Source organism: Electrophorus electricus, chromosome 10, assembly GCF_013358815.1.
Source record: "Electrophorus electricus isolate fEleEle1 chromosome 10, fEleEle1.pri, whole genome shotgun sequence".
NCBI lineage: Eukaryota > Metazoa > Chordata > Actinopteri > Gymnotiformes > Gymnotidae > Electrophorus > Electrophorus electricus.
In genome coordinates this window covers 9,025,624-9,052,024 of record NC_049544.1, presented here as the reverse complement: position 1 = coordinate 9,052,024, position 26,401 = coordinate 9,025,624, and the positions used below count along the sequence as shown (strand labels likewise).

The following is a 26,401-nucleotide window of genomic DNA, read 5'->3' as shown; positions in this document are numbered from 1 at the left end:
CCAAGTTGTTTATATTATCAAACAAATAGTAAGACAATTCTAACTTAATTTATATTATCAAAAAGAAAGAAAGAAAGAAAATTCCAGCGAATACTAAATTCCTGGAAGGCCACTGGATCATGCCTACAATTGCTTTGTACACAGTGGATTTAATTTCAATCTGCCCTCGGCCTACTGCTGTAGTCTTCCTATTCCTTCTCCACAACATTGGCATCTGCTATGTTAGCCCAAGCTTCAGAAATCCATCTCAGCTGCTGTTTCTCTCATCCCTCATGGAAAAGAAGATGAGGAGAGACTTACTTTATTGAATGACAGTTTCTCAAGGTATCGCAAGACTGTGATTCCAGTTTTATCATAGCATCCAGCTTCTGTAGGATGTAAGTACTGTTGAATCCATGTGGCTCAAACAACAGAAGCTCTAAATCTTTGGCAAAGTAAACATTGTAAATACAGACAGAATAGATGATGCAATACCTTGCAAAAGTACTGAACCCCTTTAAAAGTCATCATATACAGCTATTTTACAAATTATATACAGATTCTTCTAGCCAATATATTCATTTGCAAGTAGTGTAGTTTTAAATTATTTTTAAAGTCAAAATTATAAGAATAAATGACTGACAAATATTGCCTGCATAAGTGTGCAACCCCTTTAGACTAGTATATTACCGCTACAAAAATGCGACATCAGATAATAATTTATATTAAAGAGATGTTAAACCATAAAACTATGTAGACAAAATTCACTTTCTCTAATTATTCCTGGTGAGCTAATGTTAAAATATTTTTTGATTTTGTGATTTTCACTGCTTTTGAAGTGGTTTTACTCCATGTTTAAATTGATTGAATCTATATTGTTCCCTTAGGGACTGTATCCAAAGAATCGAAACAAACAGAGGTATCAAGTTATAGCACTGAATATCACATGGTTCATTCTCATTGTAATGCCACACCCCTGAGGACTGTGTTGCAAAGCAGTTCACATGCCCTGTCACAGACCTGAAGTGATTGTGCAAGTGTTGTCTGTGTGATCTCAACAGAAACAGGACCTTTTCACATCTCACAAAATCTCTCCCCAATTAATGACTATAAATAGAATACTGTCATACTTTGACATAAGTAACTATCTCAGTTCTGCAATTAGCAAAGGTGGAGCACTAAGGTGACCAGTTTAGCAGCAGTAAGGTACGTACTGGTTTTGTTTTGTTTTATTAAGATAGAATAAATCTAAATTGGAAAGTTTTACTAGTCTTTACTAGTCTTACTAAATTAATGTTAACTGTTACTGAATTCAAGTTCACTGTAAATGCTAAATTATGTCTTTTGTTTTAGCTCTGTCGCACACCACATCCCTTCAGATACGTCAGTACATTTTAGTCAGTAAAGCACATGATGGGTTCTGGACAGAGCAAAGTGTATTGCAACAGATATTTGAACGGGAATGGACCCCCACAACTGGCTGAACAGGGTAGCTGCTCTGGTACTCTCTAAAGGTGTCACAGCCTCTTTCAGCTGATACTGTATCATGCACTGTAGAAATAAGTTCTCTTTCAGTTGAAGCAGGCATAAATGGAACAAAGAAGTCTAAAAGGGGCTGTAGAATAGTGGACGGAAACCAACCCAATGATGGGCAGATGACAGTGATGGTCCAGAGGAGGAGTGTGGAAGGATACCCAAAATGTGACACCATACAGATGAACTTTGTGTTTGAGGATGGAATACAAGCGGTGAGATATTCATTTCACGCTTTCTTTTTGCATGTAATTATGAGAATTAATATCTGCAGCACCCTGCATGCATGGCATAGTTTCAGTCACCTGTGTTTCACTGGAGGCCTCTTTACCTGCATTCTTTCCTGCTCTCAATCAGTCTGTGGAATGTGGCTCTGCCTGTTTCTCATGCAGAGCCACAAGGCAGCAGTGCAGATTGACTGATGCTACATTAACAACTATGCTCACCCATAAATGGAGATCCCCTATCACTTATAAACTACCTTGTTCCACTTTTAGAGTTGTTTATGGTGCATTGAATTGGAAATGTTCAGAACATTAATGGGTTTTTTGACCAAGTCATATAAATTGGAAATCCACACAACTGGAGCAAAATACTATCTTTATTCTTTATGCTCTCTCTAATGTATCATATAATTTTCTTCCTATGTCTAAAGGAAAATCACCCTAATCCAGGGCAGACGTACTATGGGCTGAGAACACAGGCCTATCTGCCACAGAACAGTGAGGGGAGGAAGATCTATGAACTGCTGCAGGTGGCATTTGATCATAAGTTGCTGTTCACTGTGGCAACCACTAGCACTGAGGAGGAACGAGTCACCTTCACTGATATTCCCCTAAAAACCATTGAAAAAGGGGGAACTGGGAGGTGAGGACTAGGTGGAAAGACCTTGAGAGATCTGGATCATAAAGCTGGTCATTGTTAGTTCAGTGATATAGTACTCAAGATCTGGACTTGGACTCGAGTCTGACTGAAGTCACATGACTTGATCTTTCACTTACTTATCTATGACTAGACAGACATCTTAAGAGACAGTCTTTTATTTGGCCTTGAAGATTTTGACTGAACCTTCTGTGCTTTGACATTCAGGACTTGACTTGAACATGACTTGAGTAGCATCTTAGGAACTTTGGAGCAGACTTGGACATAAGGAAAGATGAAAGCAAAGCAGGTTTATTTATATAGCACATTACACAAAGCAATTGTGCTTTGAGGGTGAATGGGTTACCCTGAATGAGACTGCACTGGTTAGTGCATGTATTACTGAAAAAGGTGTGGTACAGGGTACTCCAGCATCAGGACTGTGATACACAGCATATATATTATATATACATATATAAACAAAATTATTAGCATGCTCTGTTTTCCTATCTTTATTGTATATGCACTCATCATTTAAATCAAGGAGATATTGCCCTAAATAAGACTCCTTACACTGTGTTCTCTTTGTTAGATACAGCTATCCAGATCCAAAGTACCTGACTACGGTGACGCAGATACTAAGATCTAAAGGCATCAAATAATAAGAGAAGCTAAAGGAGTAACTACACCTCCAGCATGATTCACTCTGGACTGTAAACTGGATTTGTTCACTTGGGATTTAAGAAATGTCCTTTGTGAGTTCAAATGTGGGTTGACTCTACATTTGTATATAATGTGGAAGTCTATAGAGTAGGTGTTAACAGTGCTAAGGAAAGTCTAATGTGTTTGCTATGGACAGTATACTGCTGTGTCACAAGATCTCAAGAGTTATGTTGCATGGAATGCTGCCACTGTATCTTTTTGCGGTTGGGATTAAAATGTTTCTTATGTAGAAAATGACTTTTTGCATTACTAGTGCACTTCCTTATTGATCAGATTATAGTGTACAGGTTTATTGTGTCTTCATGTTACCTTTATTCATTTCTTAAATCTGACTTCATGTGTGATATAACTTTTCTTTAATGTAGATCATAGAGGTTTTCATGTAATCAGATATTCTTTCTGTGGTTGAATGGTAAATGATTTCATGCACTGTAAGATAGCCCTCATACTGCATCATCACACATTCAAATGAACAACTTTGCTTGGGAATGATGCACAGAGGAGGTTTGGTCAGATCCATTCCTATGGACTCACTGCTTTCACATTTTTCAAGTTTTTTTGTTCATGCTGCTAAGTGCTATCAAGCCCTTCTTAAGTTGGATCGGGTGCACTGGACAGCCTTGGAGGGCAGTGGGGCCCCAGGACCTTTGATCTTAGACTTACTGTCTCTACGGTTCTTGCCTCCTGGAACTATGGGTTAAACCTCTGTTATCTGTTACCATGTAGTCAGTTTCAGTTTATTAACGTTTGTCTTTATGTAGCCTTGGCATATTATTTACATATTTGAAATTATTATTTCTTTTGCACACTGTTAATAAACTAGAAGTTTCTTAAAGCACCAAGATTGCTTGACTTACCCATTCTAACACTTGCCCATTTACCTAGTTCAGAGCTAATTAAATGGAAATGGGTGTTAATTATAAAATAATGTGACTCTCACATTTGACTCATGGAATGTGATATTTGATTTTCCATGCAAAACGGAAGATGAAGAGTAAATATTAAAACATCTAATTAAATGTCCACAATCCATTGATTTTAGCTTCTCAGTATTGATTCACTATCGATCTATTCTTTCTCAAGCTAGATTGAAAGAAGTATTAGTAGCCTCCCCAGTGGAATAAATACCATGGGTATATTTTTTGTCTGTCTGTTACCCGTCCGGCAGATTGCAGACTATGAACTTTCCCAGAATGACGGAGGCTCTTCTGTTCTCTTCAAACTGAATTATGGGCTGGGCTTCATACAGACAATAAAGTCTAATCAGATTGGTGGGCCCCATTAAAGAGGCCTCTGTCATCTCCACAGGCATTCTTAAACCACTTTCTCCTGGACCCTCCACCAGGAGTCATCTGTCCCAACTGTCAGCCACCAGTGCCATTGTGACAGCTATCAAATCTATCTGTGCTACATCACCTTTTCCTCCCCATCCCCCATAAGCCCTTTCTCCCCCAGCTGTGCCTTTACTCCCTCCTGGTATTGAACACCCAGAGGAGCAACACCAACCAACCTCCATCTGGATGTGTCACCGTCATGTACACATGAAGAGACTAGGTCTCCATGCTTCGCTAAAATCAAAACACGAGGCAGCTGTACTCTGTGGTCTTCTGTATCTCTTTGGTTGAAGCTACTGTTATTTTTTTGATGCTTGACATTTGTTTCTTTGGTCTGTCATAACTGTAGTAAATGTTTGATAAGCGAGATAATTCTTAAGTTTTCTTTCAAGACTGCCACCATCAGTATAAATGTTGGTTATGAGCTGCAATTATCCTTTGCTAATGATTACCTCAAAGGAAGAAGCCTACAGGTATTTTACTGATGCAAACAAAGCTTCCATCTATAGCAGAAGTCATTCACATTCTTTACTTCTGTCTACACTCTTTTACAGAAGCTAAATGGTCTTCAGCTCCCTAGTTAGTTGTGATGAATGGGCTTTAGGCTTGTTTTCATTAGGTTCTTTAATTTGGAGCACAATTAGACGTGATCCTTTTTAGAAGACAAAGCAGAGTCTGAAGCTGTTAATTAAAAGCACAGAATCACAGTCACTGAAGATGGATGCAGTTACTGGGTCTGCACAGCTGAATCCAAAAAGTCACCTTCTCTTTTCTCTGTAAGCCATTTCACCAGAATCATCTCACATTACTCTCACCCTTAGATGAGGTGTGAAAATGAGGCGTTTGCTGTAAATGCTGTGTTTGCTGGAACACATGATGCAGTTGATGTAGATCTTGCTTAGATCATCAAAATGCCACTGGCTTAACTGGCTTTTGTCACCATAGGCAAACATCAGGAATGTGCACAGATTTACTTGAGGTATACTAATTAATAATTCTTTAAGATGAAGTGTGCTAATTTTGTGCTAGAACCAGGAGAAGGTGTGCCAAAGCCCAGGGTTTCATCCTAAATTCTAAAGTTAATCTGCATCCTGGATGTTTTAGATCCAATAAAACACTGTATGCTGTTGGGGTCCTGCCTAGTTTGAGCAACAGTTCTGTACAATTTGTGGTGAGCACACCCCTTTTGTTCACAGCAACATAGCGAAGCAAATGACATCAACAGTGACATTTTGTTGTTTTGTTTTTCTGTGGTGTAGGTGTCATGAGATTGTGTGAGCCATCAAAGTGAGCTGGTTTGTTGTGACAGAGGTAGCATATCCCATTTGTGTCACGGTGTCCTTTTTACAGGCCCTATAAACCTTGCTGGCAGAGAAGAAGAATGGCGATACACATTGCTTTAGCTTGAATTGTAATCTGTAACAAAAAAACAAAAAAAAGGACAGCACTTGCTTCAAAGGTGAGGGGAGTCAATCTTGCAAAGGAAAAGGTTTATGAAGTGATAAATCTTCAGGATTAGATGGATTGAGTATTTTAGCTGCTACTTCTTTTGTACTTATGGTATGGGGCTTTACCTTTAGGCTGTCATACAGCCAAAATGAGAGGCACAAAATATACGGAGAACACTCAAAATGCTGAGTGGAGATTTACCCTATTCTATATGAGCAGACATTTATTCAATAACTGTAAATGTTTGGGTTTGGATCATGAGTAAGTATTTAGTTAAATGTCCATTCTAAGTGTAGGGTAATGGTATTTAAATGATGTATAAATTCTTGCTAATGCTCAGAAACATATGTGAAAGAAGAGAGATTGAAACAGAGACTGGAAGACTGGGGGGGGGTGGATGGATGGGCGACATATATTTCTGTATCTCTTTGTGATTTATAGTTCTGTCTCACCATCAGTGCTCTCAGAGGTATCTGGTGCCACACTTTCATAAAGTAACCAACCAGCATAAACCCTTCTCCTTCTTGCTCATCTGTTGGCATTCTTCTGTGCAGATCCCCTTTGTAGCTCTTCATGTCCTCTCTCTTTTCATCAGACACAGAGACCGGTCAGCCACCAGGGGCAGCTTGGCCCACACAGCCTTTCCAGCCCTGTGCCAAATGAAAGCATCCAGAGATCAGACTCTGATAACCCACTGGCTTTTTGTGGCCTGAAAGCAGCCAGTGATCAGACTCTGATAACCCAGCGGCTTTTTTTGGCCTAAGGTTATTCCCTTGTCATGCCTGCCTGCCATGCGCAGGCTCTCCTAACATACTGATATCTCTCTTAAGGCTGAATGAGATTGGGGCTTCTAAAGGAACTCAGATATGACTCTCTGATATTGTTGTAGCCTCTCTTCACATGGCCTTTGGCTGGATCAGAGCCTCAGCTGAGAGACCAGATGCAGAGGTATGTGGGGTTTCCCTACTGTTTTCCTTTTCAGACCTTTCACAAAGAACTATATGGAATAGGCTGAGGTTCTTTTGCAAAAACACATTATCTCTCACGGAGCTGTCCCTAATGACAGAGAAACTGTTTAGTGATTCTCTACCGGTATTCTGTGCTTTATGATCTATATATCTCTTTGTAATCAGAGTGTTTTTAAAAAGACAAAGCTTAGAAAGAAACTCCTATGAATAGATATTATGCAGACAGCCACAAACTAACAACCCTGATGTATGAGGTCCCAGTGTTCCACATTGTCAGATGCTAATTTGGACTCCCTGATCTTTATGCTTCAAAGTGACACATTAGTGGTTGGTTATGGTATCAAAGGTGAGTTGGGTGATTCTTTAGGAGACCAAACATCCATATTCTTTCAGAGACATTCCGTATTGGACCCAATAAAGCCAAGTTGAGGTGTTCCATCTTTCAGAGCAGACCAGTGGGACCAGTAAACTGTGCTGCTGTTTTCTCCCCAACTTTTAGAAAGGGAAATAGAGGTATAGAACAACTGCTGGTGCTATAGACACAAAGTCTAGAATAACACACCACTGAGAATTGAGATCTAAACAGGAAAATTAAATGTAATACCATTACTGTCTCTGTACAGCAGAAATGCTAGTTTCTTTTCCTATGTTAATATATAAGATGAAGTACAGTACTGCTATTGTGGCCTTGTAGACCAGGGGAATTTAGGCTCAATGACAGGCTTGAAATACACCACAGAACTTACTTCGTCACACTTCCAGTAAAACAACAGGGTACATATTTTGAAAGCCCTCTGGATTAGGGCCTCTGATTTTAAAGGTGAGCTTAAGCTTGTTCTAGAAGACCACCAAACACTTACTTGTGGATCTCTCTCTGCCTTCCATTGGTGTTGTGACTTCCTCTGCGTAGCTGAAAAGCCAAGCTTAGCTGCCCAAACTCCCAGCACCACTTTGTGATTAATGACCTTTAAGGTGACAAATCGCCACAGCAACACAGCATAGGAATAGAGGAGCACTGGCCTCCCTTAAATCGATGCTCCATTGTTCTGTTTTGCTCACACACTCTTCTTCTGTCTCTCTCTTTCTCCATTCTGCATCTCTTCAGAGTGGTTTAACAGGAACAATACTACCCAGATCTGTAAGTGGGATATAGGCTTTGTGAGGATGGATTCTTGACAGTTTTAAGTCCACTATTAACCTCAGATATATAGGTTTAATAGTGACATTCCTACAGCATGTTATATGAAAAGAGAAAGATTTTTTACATAAATATTTTAGAGTGCCATGATATGAGGTGATTTTTTTTTTGTACTGATTTCAATAGAAGCTATGAAACAGGAATTCATCTTTTGTAGCTCATGTTCAACTGAACTTTGCTCTCTCGAAGACTCAATATTTACTCTGCAGCCTGCTTTTACTGTTTTTCAAGACTGTTGAAATCATTTGCAAACGCAGCTACTCAGAAATATGTTTATGGTGTGTGTACATTTTGTGTCCCCTGAGGTAATTTCACTTTGTGTAATGATTTGTATGCAAAAGTAAATTTTGAGTTTGTGTATACCATTGCACATTATTTTCAGTATTGTTCTCAGGAAGGTCTAATAAGAGGACTAATAAGAATGGGTCATAGCCAATACTTTCAAACATTCTTTTTTAGACTTTACTTTAGAGACACAGTGCAATGATATCCACAACTGTTCAGTTTTAGCCTTAGGTCAAAATTTATTACATTAAGGGAAATATCTTAACTTTTTTTTTTCACTTTAAGCTTATACTGAAGTTTTTATGAATTTAATATAAACATGATAAACTCTCTTTCCATTTTTTTACATGCTCTGCTGAAGGTCACATTTCCAAAGCACTCTCCAGCTGGATGCACTGAGAGCTGTTCTGTGTCATTTTTCCCCTCTGTTCTTTTTATTTGACATGGCCTCTCTCTTTCTCTTTCTCTCTCTTTCTCTTCCTCTTCTTCTTACCCACTCTCTGTCTGCTTTCTTTAAAATCAATTTCAAAAGCTATACTGTCAGGGGAAATTCTTAAAGATAAAAAATATATTCCATATTTACCAGTGTGTTACATCATGCAGTTTCAGAAATCACCCCTAACCCATATTCTGTATAGCAAGATATACCATATAGGCACTGACCTGTACATTTATATTTTTGCAAGAAAGCCACGATATTTAATCTAATGGGCATTTCTAGCTGGCATTTGAGCATTTAGTCTTTTTATAAACACAGCAACTGAGTGCGTGGGGAGCAAGCAATGAAGAACGTTATGAAAAGAGTACACACACGCAAGATAGGGCGGTCCACCATCAAAAGGTCACGTCTGGTGGGATATTGGCTTATTGAAAATGAATAATTAATGTGCTAATGTCCCCAGTGAGCTGTAAATTCACAAGGAACCCTTGTGGTGAAAGGAAAAGGTGAGGCTGAATACTCTGAATGCATCAGTATTAGCCTTTTTGTAAGATCGGCTCATGCCTTAAGCCATGTCCCCCATGTCTGGTTGTAATAAAGCAGGCAGCAGCGCGTATGTTGGTATTTTATCTTTCATTTATGTCAATTGCTTAGTAAACAATGTAGCTGATAATTGCCTGGCACTAATATAATCATTAATGGCTAAACCATGGTCATTGCATTACCTTCAAGTGTTTGGTGGTATCGAATGACTTTGCTGCACATCACAAGATTTAGTTGGCTGGTCCACAACGTTGAATGGCTGAGGGCAAGACTGAGAACTTCTCCCTTTTATTTCTTAATAAACGGCTTTCTCTCCACAGGAGTCTGATAGATATTTCCTTTTTCCTCTCACAGAGGAGGGGAAACCCAAGGAGGATATGGCTGCTGACAGTGGGTCTGTCTTCCTAATGACTGGGACTTCACATAACCTTCAAACCAGGCTGTGGCACCACCCAATCGCTGACAGCTCGACCATCTCCCCAAGCTCCAATAAATGTCAAGCACTCATCTCTCTTTCTCTCTGCTGTCCCTATCTCCACTCCTGACTTAACAGCGGTCCCATAAATCTAAGTGGCCCTACTTCTTCCAGGTCTGAGTGAGGCCCGACAATCGGTACTGTCATTGTATTAATTTTTATTTTTTATTTCATATGGCTTGCCTTCTCTACCCCTCCCCTCATCCTGTCTGACTTTATGAGCCACATTTAAAGCTGTGATGCCCTGCCTAAGCTTCCTTTGTCTATAGCGCTTAAAGAGAGTGAAGAGGGTATAATATTTGCAGTGTGTAGGACTTCATAACTCATCTGAGATTGAGAGACAGAGAGAGAGAGAGAGGGAGAGAGAGAGAGAGAGAGAGAGAGAGAGAGAGAGAGAGAGAGAGAGAGAGAGAGAGGGAGGAAGACAACGAGAGAGGCAGAGAGAAAGAGAGCTTTTCAGGTGGGTTATAGGGTGATTTGAGGGGAATTGCAAGGTGGTCTCTCACTCAATGCGATTGTCGTCTTCATCCACTCAATACATTGTATATATATCACCTCCGCCTAGGGTCATTTATATGAGTGCTTTTATAAAGCTCTTTGAGATGTTCATCTTGTGAGAAGCTGAATGGCTCCTAATCAAAAGCTAAGCTTGCTAGCCCTCTTTAGGTCACAACAGATGGATAAGTCTTGTGCCATTTTAACCTTTGACCCTATGTTTGTGGCTTATATATGTGCTCAGTCAATTTCTTTGTCAAATTGACGGTTGCATGTTGAATGATTGCTGTCTCAGATGCTGCCTTCTGCTCAGCTGAGATTTATGGACCAGGCAACACATCTGCGTGAGATAAGCTCAATATATCAAACTGTCCCAAATTAAAGCAATTAGCCACTGACTGATTGGAGCCTCAAAGTCACAAATAAGCCACAAGGTCAGGGTCCAGTGTCAATGAGCCATTTTCAGGTGTCAACTCAGGTGTCAACCTCACAAAACTAAAACATCACATTTAATAATGAACCTTTTCCTTTTGGGTTCTGGAATCAGGCAGGGGATGCACACCAGCACACACACCAGGCACACAGTACCGGCTGTGTCCCATCCAGCAAGTGTGACCTTGGGACCCTTCTCCCCAAACAATGGCCCATGGAAGTCGAACTGATGCACAAACGATGGTGTCCCTTTTTCTGAGGTGTTGAGTGATGAACGGTGAGGAGCCATCTTGATGACACCGGTCATATATCCACTCCTCTGTCCGCCCCTCTGAAGTCTTCCCTCTCAGGGCTGCAGCAGCCTTCACCTGTGCCCACCTTGGCCCCAGCACCCCACCCACCCCTAAACCCCAACGCAGAGATGGCATTGAAATGCAATCACCCTCCAGTTTCCCGCCGGTAATCCCATCACCTGAGCCACGTCGGGGTATTCTGGCCTGCCAGCGCCAGTGACTAATAGCGGCCGAGTGCAGAGCGGAGGCTGAGGGATGGCCCGCGGACTCAGGAGGAGCAGCAGAGGGTGAGGGCGTATCTTCACATGTGCGAGGGCTATCGGTCTTCACCCAAGCTCAAGTGGCAGCACGGTGCAAGGCTCACTCCCAGCTGTTTTAAACATGCACTTTAATATGTGCAAATTGTGACTGTTGAAGATTCCAGTTGCATAGACAGCAAAAAACTGTTGATGCTGTCTGAATATTAGTCAACCAAGCAATAAGGGTTAAAGCAATACTAAGGTAGTGCTTAAAACATACAAATGGATGACAAAACACACCTGATAATATAAACTAGGCACACTAATATGAATATGCTTGAAACCCAATAAAAACTCATTACTGATGAGTGGTAAAAAACTGAATTTGGGAGAGAAATATATAAAACAGCTTTATAATCTCAGTGTGATTGTAGATACTACAACCCCATTACCACATGTATCACATTCCTTCAATTCACACCAGCAGTCAGGGCATTACCCTTGATCTCTTGCTCTTACTGTCATTATGCCTTTGTAACAAATGGATCTCATCACTCTCCATCTTTCCTCAACCACTCCTTCCCAATAGTAGTTTTTTTAATACGATACAGCTTCAGCCTTCGGAAAGGTGAATTGCAATTATTTGTCATTTCAATTTGTCTAGTTGGGCAGAAGAAAAAAATGGACAAGCGCTTATGTTCGACATGGTCACGCTAGTGATTCATGGCTCTGTCTGAAGGGCTGAATTAATATTTCAGTGTAATTATTACTTGCCTTGCCATTAGCACCTAGGCCAAATGAAATCATGAGTGGAGAATTTCATTAAAGCACTAAAGTCTAAAAAAAAATCACCAGCAACCACCTCAATAAATGAGCAATTGGACACCTTAAATGGGGAATCTGCTCTGCATTCTAATTGACGCTAATATGTTTGTCACGGCAAGCCATGAAACAGCCGATAAAAAAGGGGGGAACAATTTCTCAGCTCTCATTTGGTGGTACATGAATTAATGACAGAAGCAAATCTTTTACAAATGTCTTCAAACGGCTGTTAAGAAAAATTTCTCCAAAGATTATTGTCAGTAATGGACTGATCTGATATTAATAAGACTGAACAGCCAAAAACATTTTTAAATGGCTGTCTTCAGAGGAAAATCACATACAGTGGAACAAGGATTTCATTTTTCTGCTCATGCATCAGTTTACCAGAGGCATGTACCTAAATTAAGATTGTAATAGAATACAGTGATGGTTTGCACATTTTGTGGAGATGTTTACCCCAGTGAGGATGGGACATGAACAGTACTGACCACCCCAGTGAAGGTGAAAAAAAGGTGGGCATATGGCGAGGATGAGCGTGACGCTGTCAGGTAGACCCACACCCTTCCTGTGCCCTGGGGACGCACAGGCCGTGCTGAGACGCTAGTCACATCTCATTTGCACTGAATGTATAAAGGCAAGTGGACATTTCTCTACACTGAAGTGCCATTGGATGATGCTATTTTAGATTATGCAGTTGCCTGGGACTTGGTGGTGGGCCAAGCTGTGCTCTCAGTCTCGTGGGTGTGGAGGTCTGACTGGTGGTGGTGGTGTGTGTGTTGGTGGGCTGATGTTCAATGTTATTGGCTGGTGCACCTGCTGAAAGCCTATCAGGTCCATTCTGCCTTTCACATACCACAGTATGTCAAAAGTGAGTTGTGCCACATGACTGACTGATAGGGTCTGACTAAAGGCCATTCACAAGTTTCTATTGCAAAACGCTTCATAATTCCTTCTTCTTAGGTGTGTAAATCGAGTGTGGTAATATTTCATCTTGTTCTGACAAACACACTACACCCAGCCTTCCCAGGCCTTATCTGCAAAGTGTGTATGTCCAGAATCACGTTCATTGAAATAATAACTTCCAAAATTAACTTCCAAAAGCAATGTGTTCTCTAATTACTTGCTCGTCATTTAATAATAATAAACAAACTACTATACACCAACATATTCAATGTAACCACACAGGCTGATTTTATATTCCTAGCAACTGTACTGAACAAACACTAGAGCTGAAAAAGCTTTTTGAGCACTGAATAACATGAAAGGTGAAAGAAGGCAGAAACCATGGTGCAAGGTGAGTTTGGCTTGTCCTTGAAAGCACATATGCTCTGTCGCTCTCACAGTGATTTATTGTACGTTATTGTTGTGCTTTTCAATATTGTTCAAAAGCCAGGCACTGATTACCTCTCTCCACTTCCTCTGTGGACCCTTGTCACACTGCTGGTCACTGCCCTGAAGGGCCAGGGACTCTTTAATTGGTTTTGAGAAGATTTTGCACCCTTTCATCAATGACAAATTTCATCACTCTGAGAGCAGAGTTAGCCAGCAGGAAAAACAGCCATCACAAATTCTACCCACCTGCCCCTACAGAGCGGCTACTCAAGAGTAGCCTTAAGAGTTGAGCGAAGGAGATGTGTAGAGTGAATATGTGTGTGTATGTGTGTGTGTGTGTGTGTGTGTGTGTGTGTGTGTATGCTTTGGTGTGAGATACTTGAATGGATTATTATGACTTTTTTAATTAAATGAAATATGTTCTTAGTTAATTATCTGCTTTTAAATAAAGAAACCTAAATTATATTTGTGTGACTTTACAAAAGCCAAAACAACTTCTTATGATCTTTGCTCTAGCTCTACCCTTTACATAAGTTTATTAAACCTCAGAGTATGAGTCCCCTTAAGACACAGATCAGAGCACAGTAGTCATAAGACTACTCTAACAATGAAAACTAGAAAAAAAGAGAAATGTTTCTTAGCATCCTAACAGCATCTAAGCTTGATTTGGGGTCTTCAGCTTCTTACATTTAGCATCTCATTACTAATGCTATATCAGTTCTGTTCATAAGTTACATATTATAGTATACAAAGAAAATATGATTGCAAGGCATGACAGCATTACTTTGCAGAATGTTTCAGCAAATTAATAAATATGACCAACATGATTTCTCATAACTGATGGTAGCAATACTGGAAAATAGACAAACAATTTACAGGGCAGAAATCACATGTAATATAACATTTATAAAAAAATGAAAAGCAGTTGTTAAGTTGTTTACAAAGTGCATACGTTTAATCATAAAAAAACAAATTCTATATTTGTCTGATTATGTCACAGTCAGATAAGGGGCTTTGGAGGTGTTTGCCAACATTGCCCTCTACAGGTTAACATAAGCCATTACAGCAGAATGGTTGAGACACATGGTCGTGTCCATGGCCAGCAGTGTCTCTGTGATGATCGTGGGATTCTCTGTGATGGATGGCCAAGCTGGGCTGAGCATATTGCTGTCCTAATAAAATCTGCGCTCCAATCCGCACAGCAGGGAATGGATCTGCACAGCACCACAGTCTTTAAGAGAAAACCTTTTTTATGTGTCAGAAAGAACAATGTATTTTGGAAGACAGCATCTCAGTTCACCAGCAATAAGGACTATATTTGCCCCTCAGAAGTTTCGTTTGTGCTATGATAAACAGATCAGATTTTTTTTTTTGGCAAAGAACAAGAAAAGAGGAAAACTCCTAAAATGTTCCAAACACACTTAGTGGCCTCAGTATATAAATATTTCCATGTTCTGCAAACAGAGCTTGCTATAGCTACAGTCATATACACAGTGAAATACATATTGAACTCTGTTGTATATGTATAGAGATTAGGATAGTGATTCCTATAATATTGCTAGTCTGTACACATGGGTTAAAATTAAGATGGCATTTGTTTTGCAAGCAGGAGAGTCTTAGTACCCAGTACAGTTGGTAGAGGACTGTTCAGTGCATAATAAATCACTGGTGATTTCTTTATAACCTGGAGCCTCAGTCAGCTCGCTACCTACACATTGGTAGAAACGAGTCAGAAACCACAAGTTTGTTTTATTTTGTTTCAGATAAAAAATGCTGAGATCTATTTCATTAGATATTTGATGTTTATAATCTTTGATTGTATCACTGCAAATTACTCAATGGTTGTTTCAGTGTAAAGGGATTAAATATTTCAAGTGTTTTTTTGAAAGATTATCCTTGATTATGTTGTAGAGGTTGCAGTAATTGATGCCATAGTCTAAAACAGCATACTGAGTTTCTGAGGCTGACACTGAGAGTTTGTTGAGTTTGTACTGCTGACATACAGCAATGTGCAATATGCTGAAGCAAAATGCAGAACAAATCAAATATAAGATATTAACGTACTGAAACCTGTCAATGTGTGAAAAATTCCTAAGAGAACAGTCTGAAGGTGATATTATCCACGTTTTGTCACTGGTGAGGTGTGCTGACCACGGCACTTTTCACCCATGATATAACTTGACTCCACTTCTTAATCTGAGTGTCCAAAGCCTCGTACAAATTAATGCACATGAGCACGTGATACAACTTCTCAGTGTCCACTCACATTCAAGCAGTGCTTTTAAATCTATGATACCGGGAATACAGAGCTCTACCCATTACCGGATTTCTAACGGCCATGTTATGCCCAGTTGAATTCAAATGCTGCCATCTAGTGGAACAAAAAAGTCACCACTGAATGCATTCAACTTGAAATAAATATTTTCAGGACATACAGAAGCACATTGTCCACAGTAGCAAATGTACATTAAACACTATTTGATTTAATATTTTGGATTATTCATGTCAGTTGTTATCGGTTAGACATTGTCTATGTTAGTTTACTTTCAGAATTAATAGTAATACAATCTTTAGGAGCAGAGATCCCGAGAAGCAGTTGGCACTAAAATCATGATGCAAAGCAGGAGGCGGGTGAAAAGCGAGTTGATTTTAGTTGGCAGCTTTCTGTTTTCCCTACAATATTCCGAGGAGTCTCTCTTAGATGGCCTCTGAAATGTATATATAAATAATTGGAATGGTTACGTTGGTTTAAACTTGTTTTTATAGTTAATAAATACAATTTTCTTCTTACATATCAGTGCACAATGCTGCAAGAAAAAAAACAACTCGGTTTTGCTATGTAGCAGTTGAACTTCCAATTTTTATGTTTGGTTCTGAACAGCTCAAAATCTGCAATCTATCAAACTTAATTTATACAAAAGGAAAAAAGTCGTAGCATATGAAAGTAAAAATAGAGTTAAGTAGCTATAGTGTCATAACAGGGATATCCAGAGAATAAACAGGGAGGAGTTAACGTGTCTGAATTTTCGTGGTTCCTAACACCTACGTGCGCTCTAACATTTTGAGATCGTGGAGGTGAAAGTAAGCTAGCCGCGAATAAGGGTGACGTGCTCCTCTGAGATCATCCTGCATTTGTCTTTAGTAGTTTAGGTTTCGTTGCCAAGTGTGCAATATATATGTCTCTCTTTTTAACTGTTTGACCCAAACTGGGTAAGTCTGAATAATGTTGCCTGCGTCGATTGATCATGTCGTTTTTTGGCATAATTTAACCTCTGGTGCCATCTATCTGTAGCACATCAAACAGGAGTCAATGACTCTTTGAGTAGTCTTAATCGTCTACCATGAAACAGAGCATTGTAACTTATAAGTGTTTATAGAAACTGTGTATATAGTATTGGCTAATTTATTTGATAGAAACTGGTATATTGAAGTCTTCTAGACTCCTTTTAAAGATGAGTGCCTTGAGTAATATGCCTCTGACCAGTCACATGAACTTCATGCTTTGTTCTTGTCACCTCATGCCTGCAATGTTCATTCTCGGCATATGAACACATTTGAATGCAGTATTTCAGCATTTTTGTTGTCATTTTGCGGGACTGTTGTCACTTTGTTTAGGACTGTTTGTTGTCATTTTGCAGGATTGTTTGTTACTGTATGTCTCATCATGGAGCAAGGTCTTCAGGATCTGGGGGAGACTACTGAGCATCACGAATATAGCCTTCCGCTATGTGATATGAAACTCCTATCTCAGCTTGAACCTACCCAAAAGGCACGGGCAGGGGGCAGGGGTGTATGAATGGGCTACACATCAAAGGAAATGTTCAATTAATTTTGTTTATGACTGGCATATAGGCACATAAATGTAGCAAAACCTTCTCATTGTGTATAATGAGTATGGAATAGTGAACTAAGAGAAATACTTCTTTTAAATAGCTCTAATATCTACTTCAAAGTCCCGGAGAAACCTAAGGTTTAAAAAGTACTTGTCTCCTAGTTACAAAAAGAGGATTATGCATTCCTGTTTCCACTGAATTCCTTTAGATGTAAAAAAAATAAATAAATAAATTTAAAAAAAAAAAACAGAAAGAGGGCAGAAAGAAAGCCAGAGGACACAGCGTTTAAATATTTTCACATCTAAACAGGAAACCATTGGATGTCTTGTGTTGACGTTAGAGTAGGAGTACCTGTCAAATCAAATCAAATCAAAATGTATTTATATAGCGCTTTTTACAAGAGATGTTGTCACTTAGCAGCTTTACAAACGTCCAAATTTGACAGTGGAAAAGAAAACCTCCCTAGAGCCTGAGGAAGAACCCTTGAGAGGAACCAAGACTCAAAGGGGGTGCATCCTACTCTGGCTGGGTCTTCTAGTTAACATTTAAATCATAGCTAAATGCTGTTTATGCTGTAACACACCATATAATTTTATTATAACACTCCATCATTGTAATTAGCTTTAAGCTATTGATAATAGTTCTCTCTCTCCCACCCAGTCTAAATTGTCGGTCTTCTCTGGATTTGTAGAGTCGTGGACTTAAAGTAGGTGTTCCTGTGAGGGTTGTCTAATTCTGTCATTCAAGTAGGTCATAAGGGGGGGTAAAGCACACTTTTTTTTCATATTTCCAGAGAGTCTCCTGAAGATGCATGCTTCAGCAGACTTTGCTTGTGGAATTACTCGAACACAGATGTGATGACATGAATGAAAGCAGAATGATTTTGATCACAGATATTTATTTAAATTTAATAAGCATATGTTAGGTATGGGATGATAGGTGTTTTAAAGTGTAACTTTAAAATTGTATTAGAACTTATGATCTTCAGTAACAATAAGTCCATTATGTCTGCTATGATGGTGTAACTTAATTTGTGATCTGTATTAAGATAAATTGCATAATTGTAACCAGTGTTGGAGAAGAAACTGGACTGGATCAGGTAATAAACCACTCTGCCTCCAAGAGCCAGCAGCACAATAACATGAATGAAAGCAACATAACTTTGATAACTGTACATTATACTTCTGTAATCATATTTTGGCATTAATGATAACCATTGAAATGAGTTGAGCTGAAGGCCCCTGGCAGTTTTTATACACTTGCAGCTGTCTGGTCTCGTAGATTCATTGTGATGGTACATAGGTCCATGAGTATGTGAGACCAGAGTCCACAGGCCTGCAGTCTGGAGATTTAGACTGGACATCTCTTTCTCTCTCTCTCTCTCTCTCTCTCTCTCTCTCTCTCTCTCTCTCTCTCTCTCTCTCTCTCTCTCTCTCCCTCAGGAGCCTGAAGAGGAAGAGATGTGCTTCAGGCTAAACCAGCGGCCCCTGCTGTCTGTGTTTGCTTTGGAGGAGTTTGAGTTCCCTGCTAGTGTACATCTCCAGAAAATGCCCCTTTTCCCCAAGTGGCGTCTGCCTCTCAAGCTTACAGCTCTTGTCATGGCCGTGGCCTTTATCTACACGTTCCTGCGAGATGTTCTGCAGCCCTTTGTGTCTCAGGGAAAAAATGATTTCTACAAGATCCCCATCCTGGTGCTCAATAAAGCACTGCCCTACACCGCTATCACGTTGCTGAGCCTGGTCTACCTGCCAGGGGTGCTGGCAGCTCTGCTGCAGCTGCACAGAGGTGAGCTACACAAACAGCAGGAGGTGATATAAATTATTCAAGACTGTGATGTACTTACATTGGCACACAAACACAAGATTGCAATCACATTTAGAAAACAGATTAACATGAGGGTGAGTGTTATGAACTGCAATAGGCAAAGTACATGGGGACAAGAGAGGAGGAGCATTATTTTTAGGAGCAACTTGGCACAATCTCTCCTTCCTGAAGACAGCCACCTAGCCTGCAACCTCAGAGGAGCCTTAACACACTTGTCAGAAACACACAAATCAAACATGGAACAAACTAATCCAGTATGTTTATAGAGCCTCCACCTACCATTAAACTACAAGCCCCTCACTTCCCCTGCCAGACATGTGCTTTGTACTGCTTTGAGCAAGCTGAAAATTGTGGCTTTGGCAGTCCGTTTTTGTACTTATGGCACACGTTTGATTGTGTGTCTAAGTGTCTTTTGCAGTCAGATAATCTGGGTGAAACGGGCATTGGTAGCTCAGTGGTTAAGGTACTTGATTTGTAGTGGGAAGGTTGCTGGTTTAAGCCCCACCACTGCCAAGTTTCCATTATTCACCCTCTGAGCAACCCTCAATTGTTGAAGTTGTACTCAGTCATAATTGTAAGTCATTTTGGGTAAAAGCATCAGCTAAATGTAAATGGGTGTTGCCAACTGCCTGCCTTGGTGTGTGTTTGGTTGTATGTTATTCTGTAATTTGAAGAGTGAACCCTATTGTGTTAAGACTGATTTCGATCATTTGTTTTGAGGTGAGTTGGGGTTCAACTCACACCAGAGATCTTTGGAAACATTTGGTCAATACATGAACAGCTCATGGTCAGTACATCTTGGCCTATAGAATCTCTCTTAGGGAGCATGGAATCCTACATGATTGATAAGTGAGTTTCCATTTGGAGAATGGGTTCTACATTTATCACATACATCATATCTCAAATGTAAGTGTTTGTTATATAAGGTGGGAAATACTGGCATACTACAAAGATGAGCTATATACGTCTGTAGCCTCTCCGCTGGCCAGACTTTCCACAGAAATATGTGTACATTCTCATTCATAAGGCAAACTGGTTAGGAGTTTATTAAACTCGATGACAGAATTACCACAATACAAGCGCTCTTGCCATGCACATGCAAAGCATTGATTAGAAAGAGACTTTTTGTTGGAATTATGTACTTCCAAATACTGGAACCAAATAATGTCTGAAATGTTTGATTCTGTGTTGTTTCGGTAAAAGTAAAATGAAATAAGGTTAGCTGTGGTATTTCTCTACCAGGCACTAAATATAGGCCTTTCCCTGTTTGGCTGAAAAACTGGATGAGTGGGAGGAAACACATTGGTCTTCTGGCTTTCCTATTGGCTTGCCTCCATTCCATTTACAGTCTGACTTACCCAATGAGACGCTCTTACAGGTACAAGGTCCTCAACTGGGCCTTCCAGCAGGTGAGTAGGGGGTTAATGGGGGAGGGCTACAGGAGGGTTAAAGGAAATGTTTCAGGGAGATATACTTCTATACTTTTCAGATGGCCTATTCATACAGAGCTTTGGTATTCTTTTGCTTTCAGGATGTCTTCAGCCACATGACATTTAGATGAATACACCATTGACTCAGTGTGTTATGTTCTTACAATTCACATTCATAAAACCATTTTATATCTCACAATAAGACTTCTTTGTGATTTTTTCTGCAATCTACATTGGATAATCTGACTGTCCTTAGTGAATGTGTGAATATCTTTGCCCTTTTGCATATGTTAGTCATAAGTCATGTGTTGTTTTCTGAAACATGCTGGAATTCAAATAAATTAAAGAAGAAATTAAAGAATTTAAAGAAATTAAAAGAAGGAGGGCAGAGTATTTTTTGTAAAAAGATAATCCTCTGTGCCTCTCATGTACTACACAATCCCTTCACTGATACATTTTGCTCATCATAATAACAGTTCTCACACTACCTGTGGGGCAGGTGAAACAGAAGAAGGAGAACTCGTGGGTGGAGGATGATGTCTGGAGAATGGAGATTTACATCTCCCTAGGGATCCTAGCACTGGGTATTCTGGCCTTGGTGGCCATCTCCTCCCTGCCCTCTGTTAGTGGCTTGCTTAACTGGAGAGAATTCCAATGCATCCAGGTAGGTATGAGAAATTAAACATACAGATGAGATGAGTGAGATGTGGGGTCTGATTGTTAAACTATGCTAAATTGTTAAGTAGGATAAACTTTGTCTTGAACTGCCTTTGCTCAGTAAAGGATTATCCTAACCATGTATCAGTCAGTGTCCACTCAAGGTAGTGCCAAGATTGCATTCCACAACCATGGGCGACAACATATAGGCATATCTCTGCATGGACTTCTTAGTAATTGAGATAGAATCTCCGGATGTTTCTGGTATTGTAGAGAACTCTGGGATTCGCAGCTCTGCTCCTGTGCACAGCTCATGCTCTGGTGTATGGCTGGAAGAAATGGGTGGAGCTAAATCACTATGTGTGGTACACACCTCCATCATTCATACTGGCATCCTTCCTACCATCTCTGGTCTTACTGCTCAAGGCTCTGCTGGCTATACCCTACTTAGACAAGAAACTGGAACGCATTCGACAAGGTTGTGAAAGACCAGGGCAAAGGACAATGTCAGAAAAGGACTCCATCTGACTCTCTTATGTTTGTCTAAATATGTGTCTATGGTGAATGTAGCATATGTTCCTGAGTCTTGGTTTTGCTTTGCGGTGTGCATTTTTACGCTATTGTATTATGTACAATATTGCAATATATTACCTGTTATTTTAAGATGCAATTTAGATGCACATATGTACTCAAGTCTTTAATTAACTCTGTTATTTTTTTAAATGTGTTTATAAACGACATGTTTGGTGTTGCTTTGTTAGTATTTACTATTAATGTATAATGTGTTACATCTGCATTAAAAAAGACTGAGGGACTGTTATGGTCTAATAATTGCGACCTCATTCAGATATCGCGGGTTTCTTACAAAAATAATCCTATGCATTCCTTCAGTTATGGCCCTGAGAGCATAAACTGTTTCTTGCGGGTGCTTTTTTTTAATCCCCTAAAATCACGCTCTGTTGTCAGTGTTCGTGATGACTGCAAGAGGAGTGAGGGAAAACTAAAGCCTACATTGCAGATGAGTGATACCTGCGTTACCAGAGCGCACCGATACTCGCTCGCTGAGTGGTGCGTTCTCGGATGTGCTCCGCCTGCATGAGCTTCTGTTTCGCGTATGATCAGACCGATCACGGCAAGTCAAGCGATCAGAGGGAGGGGAGTGCGACCCCTGTCAGGGAGGACATCTCCAGTCTTTTCCATGTTATCACAGTGGATCCTATGACAGGTACCGTTAGCGATAACCTTGAGTTGTTTTTGTCGCCAAATGAATTATGGTTACCGAAGTAGAACCAATCACGTGAAACCAATGCACCACGTTTTCCGACAAAAAGTCGTATTGTATTTTTTTTCCTCTTGTTTCTGCATTGCATTGCAAAGTGACATGGGCAGTTGTCTCATAGATTGCCGATGTGTAATATTTTCGAATAACATTATCGAAGTCGCGGTATTTTCAGTGAGACGTGAATCCAGTTTTCTGACCTCACCGATTGCGATGATTTGCCAATATGGGGACTATGCTCCGTTAGCATAAAAACGTGTGGCCGTGCAGCAGAAAAATAATAGTATATAAAATATATAATACTGTATAATATGCCCTGTAGAGCTTATAGAAGTCTAACAGTCTCAAAACATCTCACACAGGTCGTGTAACCGGCTATCAGGAAATTCAGTTTAAAATGATGCTTTGCCTGTTACTGAAGTTGCTATATAAAACAGTTTTTGGTTGATGACCAAGGCTACTAGATTATGTTGTTACTGTCTTAAGTACTACTCTGCTGCAATAAATCTTAGTATCCAACATCCGTTAAATATTTTTGTTCCAATGAGTAAAACAGGATAGAATTCATGACCAGTTTATAGTTTTAACCAGAGGTGTCGTTTTAGTTTCTTGGAATCAAGATCAGGAGCTCCAGGCCTGAAAATGGACTCAATTTCCCTGATGGGCAGCAGCCCTGTTCGCTCCAAGGCCTCCTATCTGCCCAACGGACTGAAGAACGGACCCAGGGAGGGCGCCAGCAAGCCCACTGTGGCCATCATTGGCTCGGGGGACTTCTCTAAGTGCCTAGCTATCCGCCTACTCCACACTGGCTTCCATGTGGTGGTAGGCAGCCGGCAGCCCAAGCGGGCAGCTGACGTCTTTCCACACGTGGTGGACGTGACCCATCATGAGGATGCTGTGAGCAAATCCTCCATGGTTTTCCTGGCCATCCGCAGGGAGCACTACCCCTCCCTCTGGGACATTAAGCACTTGTTGGCAGGGAAGATCCTAGTGGATGTCAGCAACAACAGGCGAGTGAACCAGTATCCAGAGTCAAACGCAGAGTACCTGGCGTCCCTTTTCCCAGAGTCTACTGTGGTCAAAGGGTTTAATGTCATCTCAGCCTGGGCCATGCAGTCAGGCCCAAAAGATGCCAGTCGACAGGTAAGATATGGGATCCAGGCAGTCACATGTCGAATAAAGCCATCAGCGGATGTAATATATCCATATGTAACAAATATTAGTTGTTGACTGGTAGATTAGTGTTCTGCATGAATTTGGCAATCTATTGTAGCCTCCTTAATTGGCCCCACATGGATCCTCTCTCCATGCATTTAAAGAATAATTGAAGGAGCCTCATTAAATTAAAAGCCCAGGATGTAATGATGGGTAGCACTGTGTTGGCAAGGCATTGTACCAGTCGCACCAGACATGCTGACAGCAGCATAATCAGCTAAGCATCCTGACAGCACAGTTCAGAATGTTAGTGCTAAGCTTTACTGCAACCCCTACTTCATTGATATGGAAGTTGAGCATAATATACTCAGTCATACCCAAAAAGTGGTTTTGTTTTATTATTAATTACAAAAGGCTATTACTATATATTATATATGTATGAAAAACATGGAACAAAAGAATACAGCACCCTGATGTCAGCAGTGTAGGCTGGAGTTTAAGGGGATAATATTGTCTTCTCATATCACTTTAGGTCCAGTCAGATCTTAGAAAGGTTTTTGTAGGAATAGGGCCAGCTTTGCAGATTTTGCAGTCACATTCAAGCCTCTGCTTTGGCTCTTAACTGCTGCGTTAAGGCTTAATTCAGTATATACATTAGAAACAGTAGGATATTATTCTGCAGAATATTAAAAAAGAAAGCTTTTAAAGAGATATTTGGCTATTAAAAGCTACTGCCCCAGTGTGCTCTACTTTCCCAGGTCTAATTTGTAAAATGCTTAAACCTTGGCAATATAATTTCATAGTTAGAGGATCCCCTGAGAGTTGTTAGTCTCCCACAGCTTCCTTGTGCTTGTAAACTGCAAGGCATTCATGGCTTTTGTCTGCTTCTTATTAAAAATTAAATGCAGGGAAAATGTACCCATCTAATGGCCAGCCCCTGCTCTGGTCCCATGCTGCAGGTGTACATCTGCAGCAACTCGGTGGAAGCGCGTGGGCAGGTCATGGAGGTGGCCCGGCAGCTCGGCTTCGTGCCCGTGGACATGGGCATGCTCTCTTCAGCCAAGGAGGTGGAGAACATGCCGCTGCATCTCTTCTCTGACTGGAAGGGCCCCGTTCTAACATCTGTGGCCCTTGCCATCTTCTTCTTCGTCTACTCCTTTGTCCGGGACATCATCCACCCATACATGAAGAGTGGACAGAGCCTTTTTTACAAGATCCCCTTGGAGATGGTGAACAGGACACTGCCTGTGGTGGCCATAACCCTGCTGGCGCTGGTCTATCTGGCCGGGCAGCTGGCTGCTGTGCAACAGCTCTTCTATGGGACCAAGTACAAGCGCTTCCCCCACTGGCTAGAGGGCTGGCTGCAGAGCAGGAAGCAGCTGGGCCTGCTCAGCTTCTTCTTCACCTGCGTGCATGTGCTCTACAGCCTCTGCCTGCCCATGAGGAGGTCTGAGCGGTACCTGCTGCTCAACATGGCCTACCAACAGGTGTGTGTGTGTGTGTGTGTGTGTGTGTGTGTGTGTGTGTGTGTGTGTGTGTGTGTGTGTGTGTGTGTGTGTGTGTGTGTGTGTGTGTGTGCATTTAGCATCTTGATCAGAAGTGCAAATCCATATTCTGTAAATTTCATTGTTTGGGCAAACACTATTAATTATACTACCACTAAATGCACAAATGTACAATTCAGGTAAAAAATATTAGCCCCTTTTATGAAACCAAACAAAACCTTTAGCTTTTCTCAGGAAATTACCAAAAGTGTTTATAGCATAATTACTTCCTAAAGAATGAAGACAAAATCTCTATGAGGTATGAAGTATGATGAAGATATTTTACTGATGTAGTGATTTGAAACAACAAAAAACTAAACTTAGAAGGCCAAAATGATTAGCCTTTAAACAATTAATAGTCAATAGTGTAACCTTTCTGGCTGACAGCAGCCTTTAACTGTTCCCAGCCAGGTTGGCTCATGCATTGAGGCATCTAAGCCTCCATGACAAATTGTTTCAGCTCATCCACATTACATATTTTTCAAGCATGAACCTTAACCTTGAGCTCCTGCCATACAATCTCAATAGGCTTGAGATCTGGCCTTTGAAAAGGTCCACCCCAGGACATGGATTTTGGTGTTTCAAACCACCTTGGAGATATACTGGAAGACCCATCAGTAACCTTAAACCTGACTGGCACATTATCCTTCAAAATGTCAGCATAATCTTCTTTCTTCATGACCCCATGAACCCGGACAAGTTCCTTTTGCCTGAAGCAGCAAAACCTTCCCAGAGCATTATGGTCCCAACAACCATGTTTAGGAACTGTAGGAACTGTGTTTCTAGGTTGAAAGTCTAACCCTTCTTTAGCCAAACAAAAGCAACATCCATATGCCTGAAGAGCTCCAATTTGGTCTCATGAGACCAGACAAACTTCTAAAACTCATATCCATGTTTTAAATAGACATGGGTAAACTTCAGTCTTGCTTTGATGTCTCATTATGTGAACAATGAAGTTTTCCTTGGGTGACGACCTCAAAGCCCACCATGATGAAGAGCCCTCACAGCAGTCTTCCTTGTGTTTTCAAGATCAAAAGAGACCAGTAAAAACTGATCTGGGAGTTCTTATGGACATATCTGCTTATTTTCCTCTCTACTGTCTTTGAGATATTGTACTTGCAACCACACACAGGCTTGTTTCTAACAGAAGAAACAAACAAACTATCCTTGTACTTGCAATTATTCATCGTTCAACTGTTCTGGACACTGAAATGCTTGGAAATTGCAGTATAGCCATCCCCCTTATGATGGGCATCCACCACCTTCTTTCTGAGTTCCA

General features: G+C 40.5%; 2 protein-coding genes across 2 annotated transcripts in view; both read left to right on the top strand.

The window, feature by feature from the left end:
• Positions 1–18,651: 18,651 nt before the first annotated feature.
• LOC113581176 (metalloreductase STEAP1-like) lies at positions 18,652–21,787 on the top strand (the record flags this gene model as incomplete). The annotated part of the gene is made up of 4 exons (XM_027016139.2): positions 18,652–19,018; positions 20,300–20,466; positions 20,987–21,151; positions 21,418–21,787. Coding segments are annotated over 4 exons (954 nt in total), but the record flags the coding sequence as incomplete, so codon positions are not given.
• Positions 21,788–22,203: 416 nt separating this feature from the next.
• The window catches only part of LOC113580528 (metalloreductase STEAP2), an 8,513-nt gene continuing 4,315 nt past the window's right edge, over positions 22,204–26,401 (top strand). Inside the window, exons 1-3 of the mRNA XM_027015136.2 lie at positions 22,204–22,369; positions 23,029–23,566; positions 24,538–25,065. Coding sequence (XP_026870937.1) covers positions 23,066–23,566; positions 24,538–25,065 — 1,029 coding nt within the window. The 5' untranslated portion in view covers positions 22,204–22,369; positions 23,029–23,065. The remainder of the gene's footprint in view (positions 22,370–23,028; positions 23,567–24,537; positions 25,066–26,401) is intronic.